Source organism: Anomaloglossus baeobatrachus, chromosome 7 (assembly GCF_048569485.1).
Source record: "Anomaloglossus baeobatrachus isolate aAnoBae1 chromosome 7, aAnoBae1.hap1, whole genome shotgun sequence".
Classification (NCBI taxonomy): Eukaryota; Metazoa; Chordata; class Amphibia; order Anura; family Aromobatidae; genus Anomaloglossus; species Anomaloglossus baeobatrachus.
The window spans coordinates 284,536,350-284,554,509 of record NC_134359.1 but is presented as its reverse complement, the minus strand read 5'-3'; the positions used below and the strand labels follow the sequence as shown (position 1 = coordinate 284,554,509).

The 18,160-nt window shown below is 48.7% G+C and overlaps 1 protein-coding gene across 1 annotated transcript in view; it reads left to right on the top strand.

Annotated features, from left to right (window-relative positions):
- TBL3 (transducin beta like 3) overlaps window positions 1-18,126 on the top strand; it is a 41,346-nt gene extending 23,220 nt beyond the window's left edge. Inside the window, exons 12-22 of the mRNA XM_075318311.1 lie at window positions 1,004-1,062; window positions 1,140-1,246; window positions 1,444-1,588; window positions 2,902-3,132; window positions 3,252-3,322; window positions 3,870-4,026; window positions 4,109-4,167; window positions 4,251-4,354; window positions 14,719-14,790; window positions 16,621-16,779; window positions 16,863-18,126. Coding sequence (XP_075174426.1) covers window positions 1,004-1,062; window positions 1,140-1,246; window positions 1,444-1,588; window positions 2,902-3,132; window positions 3,252-3,322; window positions 3,870-4,026; window positions 4,109-4,167; window positions 4,251-4,354; window positions 14,719-14,790; window positions 16,621-16,779; window positions 16,863-17,023 — 1,325 coding nt within the window. The 3' untranslated portion in view covers window positions 17,024-18,126. The remainder of the gene's footprint in view (window positions 1-1,003; window positions 1,063-1,139; window positions 1,247-1,443; window positions 1,589-2,901; window positions 3,133-3,251; window positions 3,323-3,869; window positions 4,027-4,108; window positions 4,168-4,250; window positions 4,355-14,718; window positions 14,791-16,620; window positions 16,780-16,862) is intronic.
- The last annotated feature ends 34 nt before the right edge of the window (window positions 18,127-18,160 follow it).

The window sequence follows — 18,160 nt, the reverse complement described above, 5'->3', positions numbered from 1 at the left end:
GCATGTAATAATCTTTGCGCAATACCAATGTGAGCCACAAGGTGGCAATATAAGTTTGTCCGAAACAAAAAGTGGCGCACGTTTTACGCCATATTTCGTGACCCGTAGCGTTCTCATTTTTCGGGATCTATGGCTCAGTGACGGCTTATTTTTTGTGTCTCGAGCTGACGTTTTTAACGGTACCATTTTTGCGCAGATGCTACATTTTGATCTCCTGTTTGCATTTTGCGTAAAAGTTATGGCGACAAAAAAGTCGTTTTGGCGTTTGGAATTTTTTTTGCTGCTACGCCGTGTACTGACCAGATTCATTGATTTTTTTTATTTTGATAGATCGGGTGTTTCTGAACGCAGTGATGCCAAATGTGTGTATATTATTTTTTATTTTTTTAACCCTTAATTTTCAATGGGGCGAATGGGGGGTGATTTGAACTTTTTAGTTTTTTTTTGTTTTTTTTTTAATTTTTTAAAACTTTTATTTTTTTTTTTATTTTACTAGTCCCCCTAGGGGGCTATAGCGATCAGCAATCCGATCGCTCTATCTGCTGATCACAGCTACAGAGCTGTAAACAGCAGATACGCTCACTTTCTTTTTCACTGGGCCGTGGGCACAGTGAAAGTGAAAGCAATTCATATGTGGTACAGGAGTCATCACATGACCCTGTGCTACCATGACAACTACCGGAAGTCACGTGATCGCGTCACGTAACTTCCGGTATCGGGCGGTAAGTAAAAGTTTACCGCGGTCGCGCTTATAATGGCGCTGTCATATATTGACAGCGCCATTTAAGGGGTTAAACGGCACGAACAGATAACGATTCTGCTCGTGCCTAGCAGGCACACATCTCAGCTGTGAAAATCAGCTGAGATGTGCGCCGATCGCAGCATGCTGCCGCCGGCAGACCGCGGGCAGTAACGTTATGACCGCTAGGACGTAATTTTACTGCCCGCGGTCATTAAAAGGTTAAATATATATTTTTTTTTCTTTTTTTTTTTTCTATTTTAGAGACTGTTCTTGCCCTTGATGTGTTTAAGAAAGGCCTGATGTTTGCCAGCTGTGCCAAGGTACAGTCCAAAAAATGTGCTGGTTCCAGTAGACGACCTCTTTTGCTCTTTTGCTTATCTTTGCTCTTTTCTTATAGGATCGCACAGTCAGAATCTGGAGGATGAATAAAACCAGCGGAAAGGTGCATTGTGTGGCCATGGGCGGAGGGCACACCAATAGTGTTGGGGCGATAGCGTGCTCCAGGTAGGTCAATCCCTGTCCTAACACATGAGCTCCAGGAAAGGCTGCGGGTTAATTCCTGTAGGGAGGATAGATGGGCGGCTAAAAGGGAAACGGGCGCCGCTGATGTCCGTGTGAATAGCGATGGTTGTAACTCGTGCTTCCTGAGCCACAGACGTGGGATCAGGGGACGGACCTTTAGCTTTTGTCTGTTCTTTTAGATTGAAAGGTTCCTTTATTGTCAGCGGAAGCCAAGATTTCACATTAAAGCGCTGGACGCTGCCGGAGTCCATCACCGAATCAAAAGGCCGAATATCCGAACTGGAAAGTTTATATGCCAGCGTGACCGAGAAGGGGCATGAGAAGGTAAAATAGGGCTAATGCATTATATACATATATAATTATATACAGGAGATGCCCAGGTTATACCAGCTGTACATATATAATTATATACAGGAGATGCCCAGGTTATACCAGCTGTACATATATAATTATATACAGGAGATGCCCAGGTTATACCGGCTGTACATATATAATTATATACAGGAGATGCCCAGGTTATACCAGCTGTACATATAAAATTATATACAGGAGATGCCCAGGTTATAGCAGCTGTACATATATAATTATATACAGGAGATGCCCGGGTTATACCAGCTGTACATATATAATTATATACAGGAGATGCCCAGGTTATACCAGCTGTACATATATAATTATATACAGGAGATGCCCGGGTTATACCGGCTGTACATATATAATTATATACAGGAGATGCCCAGGTTATACCAGCTGTACACATATAATTATATACAGGAGATACCCAGGTTATACCAGCTGTACATATATAATTATATACAGGAGATGCCCGGGTTATACCAGCTGTACATATATAATTATATACAGGAGATGCCCGGGTTATACCAGCTGTACATATATAATTATATACAGGAGATACCCAGGTTATACCAGCTGTACATATATAATTATATACAGGAGATGCCCAGGTTATACCAGCTGTACATATATAATTATATACAGGAGATGCCCAGGTTATAGCAGCTGTACATATATAATTATATACAGGAGATGCCCAGGTTATACCAGCTGTACATATATAATTATATACAGGAGATGCCCAGGTTATAGCAGCTGTACATATATAATTATATACAGGAGATGCCCAGGTTATACCAGCTGTACATATATAATTATATACAGGAGATGCCCGGGTTATACCAGCTGTACATATATAATTATATACAGGAGATGCCCAGGTTATAGCAGCTGTACATATATAATTATATACAGGAGATGCCCAGGTTATACCAGCTGTACATATATAATTATATACAGGAGATACCCAGGTTATACCAGCTGTACATATATAATTATATACAGGAGATGCCCAGGTTATACCGGCTGTACATATATAATTATATACAGGAGATGCCCAGGTTATACCAGCTGTACATATATAATTATATACAGGAGATGCCCAGGTTATACCAGCTGTACATATATAATTATATACAGGAGATACCTGGGTTATACCAGCATAAAATTATTTTCTAAAGGGACCATTACTTTTCTTATTCTGGATTATCAGATTTTCCGGATTATGAATTGGCAGATGCATACATACATTGTATAATATATTATCCCCTTTTCTTCTCCAGGACATTAACAGTGTTGCGGTATCCCCTAATGACAAGCTGATCGTCTCGGGGTCTCAGGATAAAACGGCCAAGCTGTGGTCCTCGTCGGACCTCTCGCTCCTGGGCGTCTTCAGGGGACACAAGCGAGGCATATGGTGCGTGCAGTTCTCACCCGTGGACCAAGTTGTAGCCACCACATCTGCTGACGGGACCCTAAAGCTCTGGGGTCTTCATGACTTCAGCTGCTTAAAGGTAATGATACAGTTGTGTTATCCTCTATACGGAGGACTACAACCCCCAGCATGAACACACTACACTTTGATTATACTATGTATGTACTATATCACCTTCTCTCACGTTCCCTTCCGCAGACCTTCGAGGGTCACGACGCCTCTGTTCTGAAGGTGATATTCGTGAGTCGTGGCACGCAGCTGCTGACAAGGTAACTACTTCCCCCTTCTCCTTGCTCGTGCCCCTCCCCCCGCCCTCCTTCCCGGACCTTGTTTTTCCATTTAAAGGGGGTTATTGCCATTTTTGTCTATGGGTATTGTCAGATTGCACTTTTAAAAATAATCATTTTTGCAATTTACTGCTGATTAAAATTTTCAGCCGTTCTTGAGATATTAACACTTTTGTTGTTGCCTAGGAAACCGACCACCGCTGCTGTTAAGCTTCTAGGCCCTGAACTGAAGCTGGCCGGGATTGGAAGGCAACGGTCCACTCCGATAATCCTGGCCAGCTTTTAAAACAGTGCTTACAAGGTCAATACAGTCTCTATATATAGTCTCTGTTGTATGTTTTGCTGTCTGGCAGCGGTGGTCGGTCTCCAAGGTAACAAGCTGTAAACAAAACTGTTAATATCTCAAGAACGGCTGGAAATTTTAATAAATAGTAAATTGCAAAATTGCTCGTATTTTCAAGCTGCATCCGACAATACCCCATTTATGAAGATGGTGAATAACCTTTTACATTGTTCTCACCACGCTCAGTGGCTCTGACGGTCTGCTGAAGCTTTGGACCATTAAAACCAATGAGTGCATCAAGACCCTGGACGGACACGAGGATAAGGTCTGGGGGCTTCATAGGAACCGACTGGACAGTGTCGTGGTGACTGGATCTGCAGATTCCAGCATTGTCCTGTGGAAGGTAAGAAGATGTCTGAGGGGCGGTATTCTGCCCATTTGAGGTCCGTTTCTCGAGTGGTCACCCATTCTTGTGTTTTGTGCAGGACGTCACCGAGGAAGAGTTGGCGGAGGAGGAGGCAAAGCAGGAGACTGAAATCTTGCAGTGAGTCTTCTAATGGTCCGGCTTATTATATACGGGTCTACTAATGGTCAAGATCCTAATTAAACCGGTCTTTCACTTTTAAGGCAACAGGAACTGTCAAATCTTCTACACGAAAAGAGGTTCCTCAAGGCCCTGGGCCTAGCAATCTCCTTAGACCAGCCTCATACTGTACTCCGAGTCATAAAAGGTGGGTAACAAGGTGCTACTTTTTACTCCTCTTGACTGCCCAGCAGGGTATACGGGCGCCTAAATGAGATGGACCCGGATTTCTTTTTCTTCGGCGCTCCATTGGGAGACCCAGACGATTGGGTGTATAGCACTGCCTCCGGAGGCCACACAAAGCATTACACTAAAAAGTGTAAGGCCCCTCCCCTTCTGGCTATACACCCCCAGTGGGATCACTGGCTCACCAGTTTTCTGCTTTGTGCGAAGGAGGTCAGACATCCACGCATAGCTCCACTGTTTAGTCAGCAGCAGCTGCTGACTATGTCGGATGGAAGAAAAGAGGGCCCATACTAGGGCCCCCAGCATGCTCCCTTCTCACCCCACTTTATGTCGGCGGTGTTTGTTAAGGTTGAGGTACCCATTGCGGGTACGGAGGCTGGAGCCCACATGCTGTTTTCCTTCCCCATCCCCCTGAGGGGCTCTGAGGAAGTGGGATCTTACCGGCCCCCAAGCCCTGAGGCCGGGCTCCATCCACAGACCCATGGAACCTGCTGGATACGGAGCTGGGTACCGTTCAGGGACAAGGCCCTGCGACATTAAGGTACTCTGTGTCCCCGTTTGTACAGGCCGCGCACACTCCAGACTTGCTGGGTGTGCTAGTGCGCCGGGGACAGTAGCGCTGCGCGCTGGGGTTACGGTCACTACAGTTTGTCTGAGTGACTTTATATGTTGGGGACTGCCGCGCCGGCCGCCCCTGGAGCGGCGGCGCGGCTGCGACTTGTAGTGCGCCGGGGACTTAGCGCCGACCGTGCTTTTACGACGGCGGCGCTTATAAATCTAGTCCCCGGCTTTTGCGGCCTAGCTCCGCTTCGTTCCCGCCCCCACCCTGTCAATCAGGGCAAGGGAGAGACGCTGTACGTTTATTCAGCGCCGAGGGCTGGAGCCTTATTTACATGCTCCAGCCCTCTCACTGAGCACAGGGGGACGCAGGTTTCCCGCTCTTTGTCTGCACACGCCCAGGGCCCGTCCCTCTCCACAGGACGCCGGCAGCCATTCCTACATGCAGTCTGGCTGGAGAACGGACACAGGCTCTGGGAGACCCAGACAAGGGATTTCTGGCGACCACACACCCGCGTTTAGCGGGCGGTAAGCAGCACTTAAGTGCTGGCCCCACTAGTGCCACAGTGTGATATTTGTGTACTTTTTTCTCTGTACCATATATATATATATATATATATATATATATATATATATATATATATATATATATATATATATATATATATATATATATATATATATATATATATATATATATATATATATATATATATATATATATATATATTGCACTGTAAGGTCGCTTCTTGGCTGTATACCCTATCTTGCTCTGAGGAGACGACAACATGTCATCTGCAAAACGCAAGGGTGCCAAGACACAGGCTATGAACGCTGCTTGTGCCGCTTGTGGGGCTGATCTACCGGCAGGTTACAATGACCCCCATTGTGTGCAATGTTCGGTCCCTGTGCCACTTCGTCAGCCGGAGCCTATGGTGGTAGTGGCCCAGGCACAGTCGCCGGTGAACCCTGTCCCGGTGACGGGGACAGAGTTTGCTGTTTTTGCTGACAGGATGTCTGTCACTATGACAAAAATCCTAGAGACCTTGCAGGCCAGGCCAGTTACTCAGACCATGGACACTGCTGCGGCAACGTTCCCCGGTCCCCCTCAGTTGGAGTTAATCCGTGCTTCAAGGGGGTCCCAGGCATCTCAGCCTGACGGCTCTGATTCAGATGACAGTCCCAGGCAGCCTAAGCGTGCTCGCTGGGAGAGACCCTCCACGTCATCACGCGGATCAGGGTCTCAACGAGAGTCTCTACATGATGAGACAGAGGAGGGTGATCAGGAGTCTAATCCTGAAACCGCTCTCAATCTGGATACTCCTGATGGTGACGCCGTGGTAAATGACCTTATAGCGGCCATCAATAGTCTATTGGAAATTTCTCCCCCTGCCCCTTCTGCAGAGGAGGCAGCTGCACAGCAGGAGAAGTTCCATTTCAGGTATCCCAAGCCTAAACTGAGTACTTTTCTGGACCACGCTGACTTCAGAGAATCAGTCCAGAAACACCATGCCTACCCAGATAAGCGTTTCTCCAAACGTCTTAAGGATACACGTTATCCCTTTCCCCCTGACGTGGTCAAACGCTGGACCCAGTGTCCAAAGGTGGATCCCCCAATCTCCAGGCTTGCAGCTAGATCCATAGTTGCAGTGGAAGATGGGGCTTCACTTAAAGATGCCAATGACAGACAGATGGACCTTTGGTTAAAGTCTGTCTATGAAGCTATTGGCGCGTCGTTTGCTCCAGCATTCGCGGCCGTGTGGGCACTCCAAGCTATTTCAGCTGGCCTGGCACAGGTGGACTCTATCATATGTCCAGCAGTGCCGCGAGTAGCGTCCCTAACCTCGCAAATGTCTGCGTTTGCGACTTACGCTATCAACGCTGTCCTGGACTCTACAAGCCGTACCTCAATTGCGTCTGCCAACTCTGTTGTCTTGCGCAGAGCCTTGTGGTTAAAGGAATGGAAAGCGGATTCTGCTTCCAAAAAATGTTTAACCAGCTTGCCGCTATCTGTAGATAGACTGTTTGGTGAACAATTGGCTGAAATCATTAAGCAATCCAAGGGTAAGGACTCCTCCTTACCCCAGCCCAGATCAAGCAAACCTCAACAGAGGAAGTGGCAGTCGAGGTTTCGGTCCTTTCGAGGCTCCAGCAAGACCCAATTCTCCTCGTCCAAAGGGACTCAGAAGGAGCAAAGGAGCTCAGATTCCTGGCGGGCTCAGTCACGCCCCAAGAAAGCAACCGGAGGAACCGCTTCCAAGGCGGCTGCCTCATGACTTTCGGCCTCAGCCCTCCGCATCCTCGGTCGGTGGCAGGCTCTCCCGCTTTTGCGACATTTGGCTGCCACAGGTCAAAGACCGGTGGGTAGCAGACATTTTGTCTCACGGGTACAGGATAGAATTCAGTTCTCGTCCTCCGCCTTGGTTCTTCAGAACCTCCCCACATCCCGACCGAGCAGATGCCCTTCTGCAGGCGGTGTGCTCACTAAAAGCAGAAGGAGTGGTGATCCCTGTTCCTCTGCAGGAACAAGGGCAAGGTTTTTACTCCAATCTCTTCGTGGTTCCAAAAAAGGACGGCTCGTTCCGTCCTGTTCTGGACCTAAAGCTGCTCAATAAGCATGTGAACGCCAGGCGGTTCCGGATGGAATCCCTCCGCTCTGTCATTGCCTCAATGTCTCAAGGAGATTTCCTTGCATCAATAGACATCAAAGATGCTTATCTCCACGTGCCGATTGCTACAGAGCACCAACGTTTTCTACGTTTCGTGATAGGAGACGACCATCTCCAGTTCGTAGCTCTGCCATTTGGTCTGGCGACAGCCCCACGGGTTTTCACCAAGGTCATGGCGGCAGTGGTAGCAGTCTTGCATTCTCAGGGACATTCGGTGATCCCTTACTTAGACGATCTACTTGTCAAAGCACCCTCTCAAGAGGCATGCTAACACAGCCTGAATGTTGCGCTGGAGACTCTCCAGACTTTCGGGTGGATCATCAACTTTTCAAAGTCAAACCTGGCACCGACTCAATCACTAACGTATCTTGGCATGGAGTTTCATACTCTCTCAGCGATAGTGAAGCTTCCGCTGGACAAGCAGCGGTCTCTACGGACAGGGGTGCAGTCTCTCCTTCAGGGTCAGTCGCACCCCTTAAGGCGCCTCATGCACTTCCTAGGGAAGATGGTGGCAGCAATGGAGGCAGTCCCGTTCGCGCAGTTTCATCTGCGTCCACTTCAATGGGACATTCTCCGCCAGTGGGACGGGAAGACAACTTCCCTAGACAGGAAAGTCTCCCTTTCTCAGACGGCCAAGGATTCTCTGCTATGGTGGCTCCTTCCCACCTCATTAACGCAGGGAAGATCATTCCTGCCCCCATCCTGGGCAGTGGTCACGACAGACGCGAGTCTGTCAGGGTGGGGAGCAGTTTTTCTCCACCACAGGGCTCAAGGGACGTGGACTCAGCAGGAGTCCACCCTTCAGATCAATGTTCTGGAAATCAGGGCAGTGTATCTTGCCCTATTAGCCTTCCAGCAGTTGCTGGAAGGAAAGCAGATCCGAATTCAGTCGGACAACTCCACAGCGGTGGCATACATCAACCACCAAGGAGGGACACGCAGTCGGCAAGCCTTCCAGGAAGTCCGGCGGATTCTGATGTGGGTGGAGGAAAGAGCTTCCACCATATCAGCAGTTCACATCCCGGGCGTAGAAAACTGGGAAGCAGACTTCCTCAGTCGCCAGGGCATGGACGCAGGGGAATGGTCCCTTCACCCGGACGTGTTTCAGGAAATCTGCCGCCGCTGGGGGGTGCCGGACGTCGACCTAATGGCGTCTCGGCACAACAACAAGGTCCCGACCTTCATAGCGCGGTCTCGCGATCAAAGAGCTCTGGCGGCAGACGCCTTAGTGCAAGATTGGTCGCAGTTCCGGCTCCCTTATGTGTTTCCACTTCTGGCACTCTTGCCCAGAGTGTTACGCAAGATCAGATCCGATTGCGGCCGCGTCATACTCGTCGCCCCAGACTGGCCGAGGAGGTCGTGATACCCGGATCTGTGGCATCTCACGGTCGGCCAACCGTGGGCACTACCAGACCGTCCAGACTTACTGTCCCAAGGGCCGTTTTTCCATCGGAATTCTGCGGCCCTGAACCTGACTGTGTGGCCATTGAGTCCTGGATACTAGCGTCTTCAGGATTATCCCAAGGGGTCGTTGCCACCATGAGACAGGCTAGGAAGTCCACTTCTGCTAAGATCTACCACAGAACGTGGAAGATTTTCTTATCCTGGTGCTCTGCACAAGGAGTATCTCCCTGGCCATTCGCGTTACCTGTCTTTCTTTCCTTCCTGCAATCTGGGTTGGAAAAGGGCTTGTCGCTCGGCTCCCTTAAAGGGCAAGTCTCGGCACTATCCGTGTTTTTTCAGAAGCGTCTAGCACGACTTTCTCAGGTGCGCACGTTCCTGCAGGGGGTTTGTCACATCGTACCTCCGTACAGGCGGCCGTTAGATCCGTGGGATCTAAACAAGGTCCTTGTTACTCTCCAGAAGCCGCCCTTCGAGCCTCTGAGGGATGTGTCACTTTCTCGACTCTCACAGAAAGTGGCCTTTCTGGTAGCGGTCACGTCTCTTCGGAGAGTGTCTGAACTAGCAGCGCTGTCATCCAAGGCTCCTTTCCTGGTGTTCCACCAGGACAAGGTAGTGCTGCGCCCCATTCAGGAGTTTCTCCCTAAGGTGGTATCCTCTTTTCATCTTAATCAGGATATCTCCTTGCCTTCCTTTTATCCGCATGCAGTTCATCGGTATGAAAAGGATTTACATTTGTTGGATCTGGTGAGAGCACTCAGAATCTACATTTCCCGCACGGCGCCCCTGCGCAGCTCGGATGCACTCTTTGTCCTTGTCGCTGGTAAGCGCAAAGGGTCACAGGCTTCCAAAGCCACCCTGGCTCGATGGATCAAAGAACCAATTCTTGAAGCCTACCGTTCTGCTGGGCTTCCGGTTCCATCAGGGCTGAAGGCCCATTCTACCAGAGCCGTGGGTGCGTCCTGGGCATTACGACACCAGGCTACGGCTCAACAGGTGTGCCAGGCAGCTACCTGGTCGAGTCTGCACACTTTCACCAAACATTATCAGGTGCATACCTATGCTTCGGCGGACGCCAGCCTAGGTAGAAGAGTCCTGCAGGCGGCAGTTGCCTCCCCGTAGGGGAGGGCTGTCTTTGCAGCTCTAACATGAGGTATTTCTTTACCCACCCAGGGACAGCTTTTGGACGTCCCAATTGTCTGGGACTCCCAATGGAGCGCCGAAGAAGAAGGGAATTTTGTTACTTACCGTAAATTCCTTTTCTTCTAGCTCCTATTGGGAGACCCAGCACCCGCCCTGTTGTCCTTCGGGATTTTTGGTTGTTTTTCGGGTACACATGTTGTTCATGTTGAATGGTTTTCAGTTCTCCGATGTTACTTCGGAGTGAATTTGTTTAAACCAGTTCTTGGCTTTCCTCCTTCTTGCTTTTGCACTAAAACTGGTGAGCCAGTGATCCCACTGGGGGTGTATAGCCAGAAGGGGAGGGGCCTTACACTTTTTAGTGTAATGCTTTGTGTGGCCTCCGGAGGCAGTGCTATACACCCAATCGTCTGGGTCTCCCAATAGGAGCTAGAAGAAAAGGAATTTACGGTAAGTAACAAAATTCCCTTCTTTTCTGTGGTTAACTACTTCAAATTATGTAAGGGAAGGTAAAGTGTTTGTCATTGGGTTGAATAAATGAGTTTCCCTTGCGTCAGACCCTCACCACTCACATATCCATGTGCTATTCAGAGGATTTATATAGTATTTTATGAAAACACTCTTAAAGGGGACCTGTCATTTGCTATAACTATGTAATTTTTTTTACCTGGTGTAAATGTCCATGTTCTCCTGAATCCGGCGGTGCTTTTCTTTTGTTCCTGCGCCTCTCCGTTCCAGAGATATGGCCCCTTCTTCCCTCTATATAACTCTAGTCATTGCCGCTAAGTGGGCGTGTTCTTTCAGGACCACACCCAGTTTAACATGACTAAATATATATACAGGGAAAAAGGGTCCATATCTCAGGAATGGAGAGGCGTAGGAACAAAAGAAAAACTACGTCGGATTCAGGAGAACGGCGGCATTTACATAAGTTTAAAAAATGACATATCCACAACAGGAGTCAGGTCCCCTTTAAAGGGACAGTATCGCGTTTTTTTTATATTTTTATTAAAATAAGTGATTCTGAAATGAAGTATTTGTAATTCAAATTGAAATTCGTAGCTTATTTAGTTTTTATGTAATTCTAATTTTACTGTATGCACTGGGGGCCATGTTGGATTTCTGTGTCTGTAACAACAGTTACACTCTTCTTTACGGCAGCCCCTGTGCATAGAGAATAGTGGTCACCATCCGACCCTATGTTTAACATTACAGTGGGTGTGTGCTGTGATCTGGACGCGCCCCCTGGGCTGTCCATATCACAGCAAAGGGCAGATTTCAGCGCCATTTTTGTGGAGATTCAATCAATGCTCTTTGCGCCACTTTACACCTGTCAGCCGCCGGCATGTAAGTCCGTGACGCCTCCCCTCCCCCCGTTACCGATCATACAACCCTCCCTCCGTTCTCACCAGCCCCCGCCCCCTGCCGTTACCGTATGTTATGAAATCACGTCCCTCCGCTGTCCCCAGCCCCATTCTGGTGGCAGCCGGTGTGTGTGTCCTCCCTGTGCTCTCAGCAGCCCCATGCCGTTACCGTGTTATTAAATCACGTTCCTCCGCTGTCCCCAGCCCCGTCCTGTCGGCCTCCGGTGTGTGTGTCCTCTCTGTGCTCTCAGCAGCCCCCTGCAGTTACCGTCTGGTCCCTCCGCTGTCCCCAGCCCCGTCCTGGCGGCCTCCGGTGTGTGTGTCCTCTCTGTGCTCTCAGCAGCCCCCTGCAGTTACCGTCTGTAATGAAACCCCCTCCCTCCCCCAGCTGTCCTCAGCCCCGTCCACGTGTGTGTGTGTGTCAGTGTCAACCCTTCCGCTTACTACCCTATGTGATACTGTCTGCATAGTTGTTTATCTAATCCTCCCCTGTGTGATACTGTGTGCTGAGCTGTGTATCTAATCCTCCCCTGTGTGATACTGTCTGCTGAGCCGTGTATCTAATCCTCCCCTGTGTCATACTGTCTGCTGAGCCGTGTATCTAATCCTCCACTGTGTGCTGAGCCGTGTATCTAATCCTCTCTTGGGTGATACACAGCTCAGCAGACCGCATCACCCAGGACAGGATTAGATACATGGCCGTGCAAACAGCATCACCCAGGACAGGATTAGATACACAGCTCAGCAGACAGTATCACCCAGGACAGGATTAGATACACAGCTCATCAGACAGTATCTAATCCTGTCCTGGGTGATGCGGTCTGCACGGCCATGTATCTAATCCTCTCCTGGGTGATGCTGTGTGCACGGCCGTGTATCTAATCCTGTCCTGGTTGATGCAGTCTGCACGGCCGTGTATCTAATCCTGTCCTGGGTGATGCTGTGTGCACGGCCGTGTATCTAATCCTGTCCTGGGTGATGCTGTGTGCACGGCCGTGTATCTAATCCTGTCCTGGTTGATGCGGTCTGCACGGCCGTGTATCTAATCCTGCCCTGGGTGATGCTGTGTGCACGGCCGTGTATCTAATCCTGTCCTGGTTGATGCGGTCTGCACGGCCGTGTATCTAATCCTGTCCTGGTTGATGCGGTCTGCACGGCCGTGTATCTAATCCTGTCCTGGGTGATGCTGTGTGCACGGCCGTGTATCTAATCCTGTCCTGGTTGATGCGGTCTGCACGGCCGTGTATCTAATCCTGTCCTGGGTGATGCTGTGTGCACGGCCGTGTATCTAATCCTGTCCTGGGTGATGCTGTGTGCACGGCCGTGTATCTAATCCTGTCCTGGTTGATGCGGTCTGCACGGCCGTGTATCTAATCCTGTCCTGGTTGATGCGGTCTGCACGGCCGTGTATCTAATCCTGTCCTGGGTGATGCTGTGTGCACGGCCGTGTATCTAATCCTGTCCTGGTTGATGCGGTCTGCACGGCCGTGTATCTAATCCTGTCCTGGGTGATGCTGTGTGCACGGCCGTGTATCTAATCCTGTCCTGGTTGATGCGGTCTGCACGGCCGTGTATCTAATCCTGTCCTGGGTGATGCTGTGTGCACGGCCGTGTATCTAATCCTGTCCTGGGTGATGCTGTGTGCACGGCCGTGTATCTAATCCTGTCCTGGTTGATGCGGTCTGCACGGCCGTGTATCTAATCCTGTCCTGGTTGATGCGGTCTGAACGGCCGTGTATCTAATCCTGTCCTGGTTGATGCGGTCTGCACGGCCGTGTATCTAATCCTGTTCTGGTCGATGCGGTCTGCACGGCCGTGTATCTAATCCTGTCCTGGGTGATGCTGTGTGCACGGCCGTGTATCTAATCCTGTCCTGGGTGATGCTGTGTGCACGGCCGTGTATCTAATCCTGTCCTGGGTGATGCTGTGTGCACGGCCGTGTATCTAATCCTGTCCTGGGTGATGCTGTGTGCACGGCCGTGTATCTAATCCTGTCCTGGGTGATGCTGTGTGCACGGCCATGTATCTAATCCTCTCCTGTGTGATACTGTCTGCTGAGCCGTGTATCTAATCCTATGCTGTGTGATACTCCTGCTGTCCTTGGTGACACTTTAGACATTTGTGGTCACCAGGAAAATGGCTCTGCTCTGTGTCCTTACATGTCATTCTCTGTTATCCTTTGTAAACACTCAGATTGGGAGGTGGAGGCGCCACCACACACAGGAGAGCAGACTCCGCCCACTTTACTGCAGCTGTAATGTGAGCTTTTTCCTACAGTGGGATTTCTGTAGGATTTCAGAAGCTGCTCCCCCTAGTGTTTAACAGTGGAAAATATTAAACTTTTTAATTTTTTTTTTTTACATTTTGCTCAATTAAAAAAAGAAAATAATATTTAAACAAAACATTAAAATAATATTACTTTACATTTTTTCACGTATTTAATTTTTTTTTTTTCTGACAATACAGTCCCTTTAAATGAGTTTATACTTCTTTGCTATTATCTTCTGATCGGCGTGGTTAGACGGTCCCCCACTGATCCAGAAAAGGAACACAATTCTGATTCGGCACTGGATTTACTTGTACAAGGTTTGCCTTTAGCCACCCAGTTGAACAAGGCTTTGCTGCTACACCTGTACAGCGGGTGGCCAGAGTGCCAATAAGCACGGAAAGCACTGCACACCTTTTAATTCTCAGATTACATGGGGGTTAGAACTTTTATGATGACATATATCCAAGGAAAATCCACTTGCCATTCAAGGTTTAGACAAACATGGCTGCTTTTTGTCAAAACAGCTCCACCCCAGTCCACTGGCTGTGTGCGGTATTGCAGCTCATCCCCATTCTTTTCAATCTGCAACCCATAGACAGATATGGCGCTGTTTATGGAAGGAAGCGGGCAGGTTTTTCAAATTCCGGACCATTGATTATCAGTTTATTACTAATGCTGGTGTATACGTTCCTTCCCCCCCCCCCCTCCCTCTCCTTATGGTTGTGCTTTATCGGCAGATACATAGATACATTACCATACATAGATACATTACCATACATAGATACAGTTGATGTATGCCTCTTCTCCTTAGTACACTGCTGGTTTTGGGTTTTCTGGCCCTTTAAGAAACTGCAGCCCCAGTAATAGTAGTGGGATATGTTCCTCTTTATTGACCTCTCATCGTAATCGTATATTCTGCCTCCAGCTATTCTGCTCGAACCACAAGGAAAGGACGACCTGGAGAAAAATATTCTGAGGCTGCGGCAAGACCAAAAAGGTAAAATGAGATACACATGTGGGAAATATCATCATGTCTGAGGGACCCGTCAGTTTTTGGGGTCCGCTCTATGTTCCCACTCGAAACTGAATGTCCTATACAGTGGGGCACATACTTCAAAGAAGAGCGGAGCATCCGTGTCCTATTCCTAGAGAAGCCCTTTAAAGAAAGGCACAGAGATCCTTCATGTTCTCTTCTGTATTAAAGGGGTTCTCCGCTTTAACCTACTGGCTGAAATAATCCTTTTGCAATAGACTGATCATAAAGTACCGTATTTTCTGGTTTGTAAGACAACCCCCCCCCCCCCTCCTCCTTCCCAAAAAAAAACAAAAAAGAAACTGGGGGGAAAAATAGAGGCGCGATTAACAAAGCGCATATGGCCTCCCACGGCGGCAGTCGTCGCGTAGGTTCGGTGATACAATGGGCTCAGAGGGGACGTCACTGCAGTGGAGCAGCTCACCAGAGTCAGTGTGTGGCAGCAGAAGGTCAGCGATACTGTGGGGTGTAATGGCAGAGGGCGCCATTGATCTGCCGGCGAGCTCGGAGGCAGGGGTGTTGCGCCTCAAGAGGGTCAGTGTGCGACAGAGGAGGGTTGGCGATTCTGAAGGCTCGTTGATCTGCAGGCTGCTTTGAATTGCCGGCGGTTGATGCAATGGACTTCAAGAAAATGGCCGCGGAGTCCAATCTGTACGAGCCGCCTCCGCGGACATTTTCTTGAAGTCCTTCGTGTCAACAGCCAGCGATTCAATGTAGTCCAGTGGCAGATCAATGGCGCTCGCTGCTGCGACACTCAACGAGCTTACAGTATCACCGACCCTCCGCTGCCGCACACTGACCCTCTTGAGCCACGACACCCCCTCCTTAGAGTACACCGGCAGATCAATGGCGTACACCGGCGTTTTGCCCCACGAGCCCGCAGTATCACCGATTTTTATTTTTTTTTTTACCCCCCCCATTCAGCATCGCCGACCCTCTTAAGCTGCGACACCCCCTCCTCCGAGTTTTCAGCATTGCCGACCCTCCTGAGCCGTGACACCCCCTCCTCCGAGAACGAAGCATTGCCGATCTTCCTGAGCCGCGACATCCCCCTCCTCCTCCGAGCCCTCAGCATTGCCGACCCTCCTGAGCCACGACATCTCCTCCTCTGAGCCCTCAGCATTGCCGACCCTCCTGAGCTGCGACATCCCCTCCTCCGAGCCTTCAGCATTGCCGACCCTGCCTCCTGTAACCTTCCTGAGCCGCTCCACCGCCGCCACTACCCTCGGTTGGGCTAATATATAAGGCACTAGGATTATAAGACGGACCCTCAAGTAAAAATTATTATTTTCCTCTTTCAAATTTGGGGTGCGTCTTATAAAATGAAAAATATGGCATCTCTTCGCTGAAAGCCCCAGTGATCAGCTGTGATCTGGAGAGACACTTGCCACTAAGTGCTGTTTCCCTGCAGCGCCCCTACAGGGAAAATCAGGCATTACATCGTGTTCATTTACGCCGACTTCGTCCTTAATGGAGACAAAGTGAATGATTTCCTTTTAGACTGGGAACATGGGGGGGGGGCCGGGGGGCGGAGAAACACTCCCTAAGCCCTCTCCATATTCCCACCTGTTGTTAGCAGATCCTGACGGCTGTTCTCTGAAATAAGTCCCTTTTGGCCTTATTATTGTCCTTTTTTTTTTTTTTTTTCTTCCCCTGTCCATAGGTTGTGTCTGGAATTGTAGCTTTATTTCCGTTAGTGATTAGGGCCAAGATGCAATACCACGCACAACCTGAAGACGGGTGGCGCTTTTTCTAAAAATCTAATTTTAATAATGACTCTTATCGGCCCATCAGAGTCCATCCTGAGATACTGCAGCGTCTGGAACACCAACTCGCGCAACTGTCACGAAGCCCAGTGCGTGCTGAACATCCTGCTGCTTCATGAGACGCCCGAGGACCTTCTCCAGTATGGCGGCATCAGGGGCAGCGTCGAGGCGCTCATACCCTACACAGGTGAGGACGCCGACCACCGAAACGTGCGGCGGGGGGGGGGAAATGCCTCATGCATGATCTTATGATGTCCTGTTTTCTTTCAGAGCGCCACATGCAGAGGATGGGGAGGTTACTGCAGGCATCCATGTTCGTGGACTTTATGTGGCAGCACATGAAACTGACCGATCTGCCAATGGTGGAGGACGCCGTGTCTGTCACCGTGCCCAGTTGTGCTCTTCCCTTGCAAGAGAATGGCAAGGCCTAAAGCCAGTGTCAGACATTTACCATAGACTACAGCCATTTATGGACCCCCTGGACCTGCAGGGGTCATATCCGTTGTCCTGGATGGATTCTGGACCAGTTACCAAAAAACTCTTCATGTTCCAGGGTCATTGATTTAATTCTTTATTATTTTAGGGGATACAGCTGCTTCATGCCCTGTGGGAATATATGCAGGGGCACAAAGTTTTATGTATATAATACAGACCTTTTATCACTACCAGTCTCTTATTTTTACAACATCAAGTGACCATACAGGCCGCCAATATATTACTGGGAACCTGAGTAAAGGCAACATTTTTGGCAGCCGCCACTAGAGGGAACTATTTGTAGACAGGTTTTACATTGATCTCTGTAATAAAACTGTATGCGGTGATCTCCCCCTAGTGGTGAGTGTTAGCAGACCGCGTTCTATCATTTTATCTTTGTTTATGCAAGAGCTATGGATCTCTGACAGCCATAAAGATATATTAAGAAAATAATCGAAACAGAACATTGGACCGACAAGCTATACAGCGCTGTATACAGACGTGGTATTCTCAATTCACCTTAAAGGGGCCTTATTAGAGCAGGATTGGATAAAAGAAAATGTATAGATATATATTTTTCCGAAGTCAATTCTAAGCTGTTTACCCCTGGGGGCGCTGTTGCATTGGAGTTTGAAAAAAATAAATAAAATTAGCACCTCCAGTGGAGAAGAGTGGTACTGCGGATGACAGGAGTTGATTGTGATGATACATAAAGGAGATATATACCACACCGTTTATATTTAAGTGTATGTATTTCTCATTTCATACAAAGCAACATCAATATATACCGAGTTATCAGATAAAGTTCATTGTGAATGCATGCACTAAACGCTACGGGGATTGTCCGGCGCTCCTCGCTTCTGTCTGATCTGATAAAGATGCCTCTGTACAGAGGTGGTTGTTCAGCATCTCTATTTTTTTTTATTTTATTTAAATCAAACTTTTTAACTTTAATTAAAATGATAGAAAAACATTTACTTTCATCTTTGACAAACCCCTTTTAAAGGGGACTTGTAATATTGATCATGGTAGTAAGCGGCAAATTATAGGGAGAGAGAGGAGCTGAGCAGATTAATATATAGTTTTGTAAGAAA